This window comes from Manacus vitellinus, unplaced genomic scaffold (genome assembly GCF_001715985.3).
Source record: "Manacus vitellinus isolate BGI_N305 unplaced genomic scaffold, ASM171598v3 scaffold_279_pilon, whole genome shotgun sequence".
Taxonomy (NCBI): Eukaryota; Metazoa; Chordata; class Aves; order Passeriformes; family Pipridae; genus Manacus; species Manacus vitellinus.
In genome coordinates, this window is record NW_021940038.1 from 4,856 (window position 1) to 5,177 (window position 322).

The 322-nt window shown below is 71.4% G+C and overlaps 1 protein-coding gene across 1 annotated transcript in view; it reads right to left on the bottom strand.

Moving 5' to 3' along the window:
* The window catches only part of NCAPH2 (non-SMC condensin II complex subunit H2), a gene marked incomplete at its 3' end in the record, with an annotated part of 4,676 nt that extends 4,626 nt beyond the window's left edge, over positions 1-50 (bottom strand). Inside the window, exons 1-2 of the mRNA XM_029960446.1 lie at positions 47-50; positions 5-11 (exon numbers count right to left, since the gene is read on the bottom strand). Coding sequence (XP_029816306.1) covers positions 5-11; positions 47-50 — 11 coding nt within the window. The remainder of the gene's footprint in view (positions 1-4; positions 12-46) is intronic.
* Positions 51-322: the final 272 nt, after the last annotated feature.

Below are 322 nucleotides of genomic sequence, written 5' to 3' on the forward strand. Positions count from 1 at the left end.
CAGCTGGGAAGCTGGGATGGGGACAGCCTGGAGCCCCCCAGTCAGCACATGGACGAGCCGGGGGCTGCCTCAGGGGTGAGGCCGAGGTGCTGCCCGGGGGGCTCCCGGCCGTGCTGCCCCAGTTTTCCTGGGAATGCCTGACTGCCGTTCCCGTTGCAGGGCTGTATGGCAGGGAGGGGATCCTGCCGGCCCGCAGGGTGCTGCGGCTCAGCGGGAAGGGGCTGTGGGAGCAGCTCCGGGACTCCCCCACCCTGCTGTGGCTCAGCCCGCGCCTGGGGCTGGACACGGAGCAGGGCATGGAGCTGCTGTGCCTGGTGGGCAT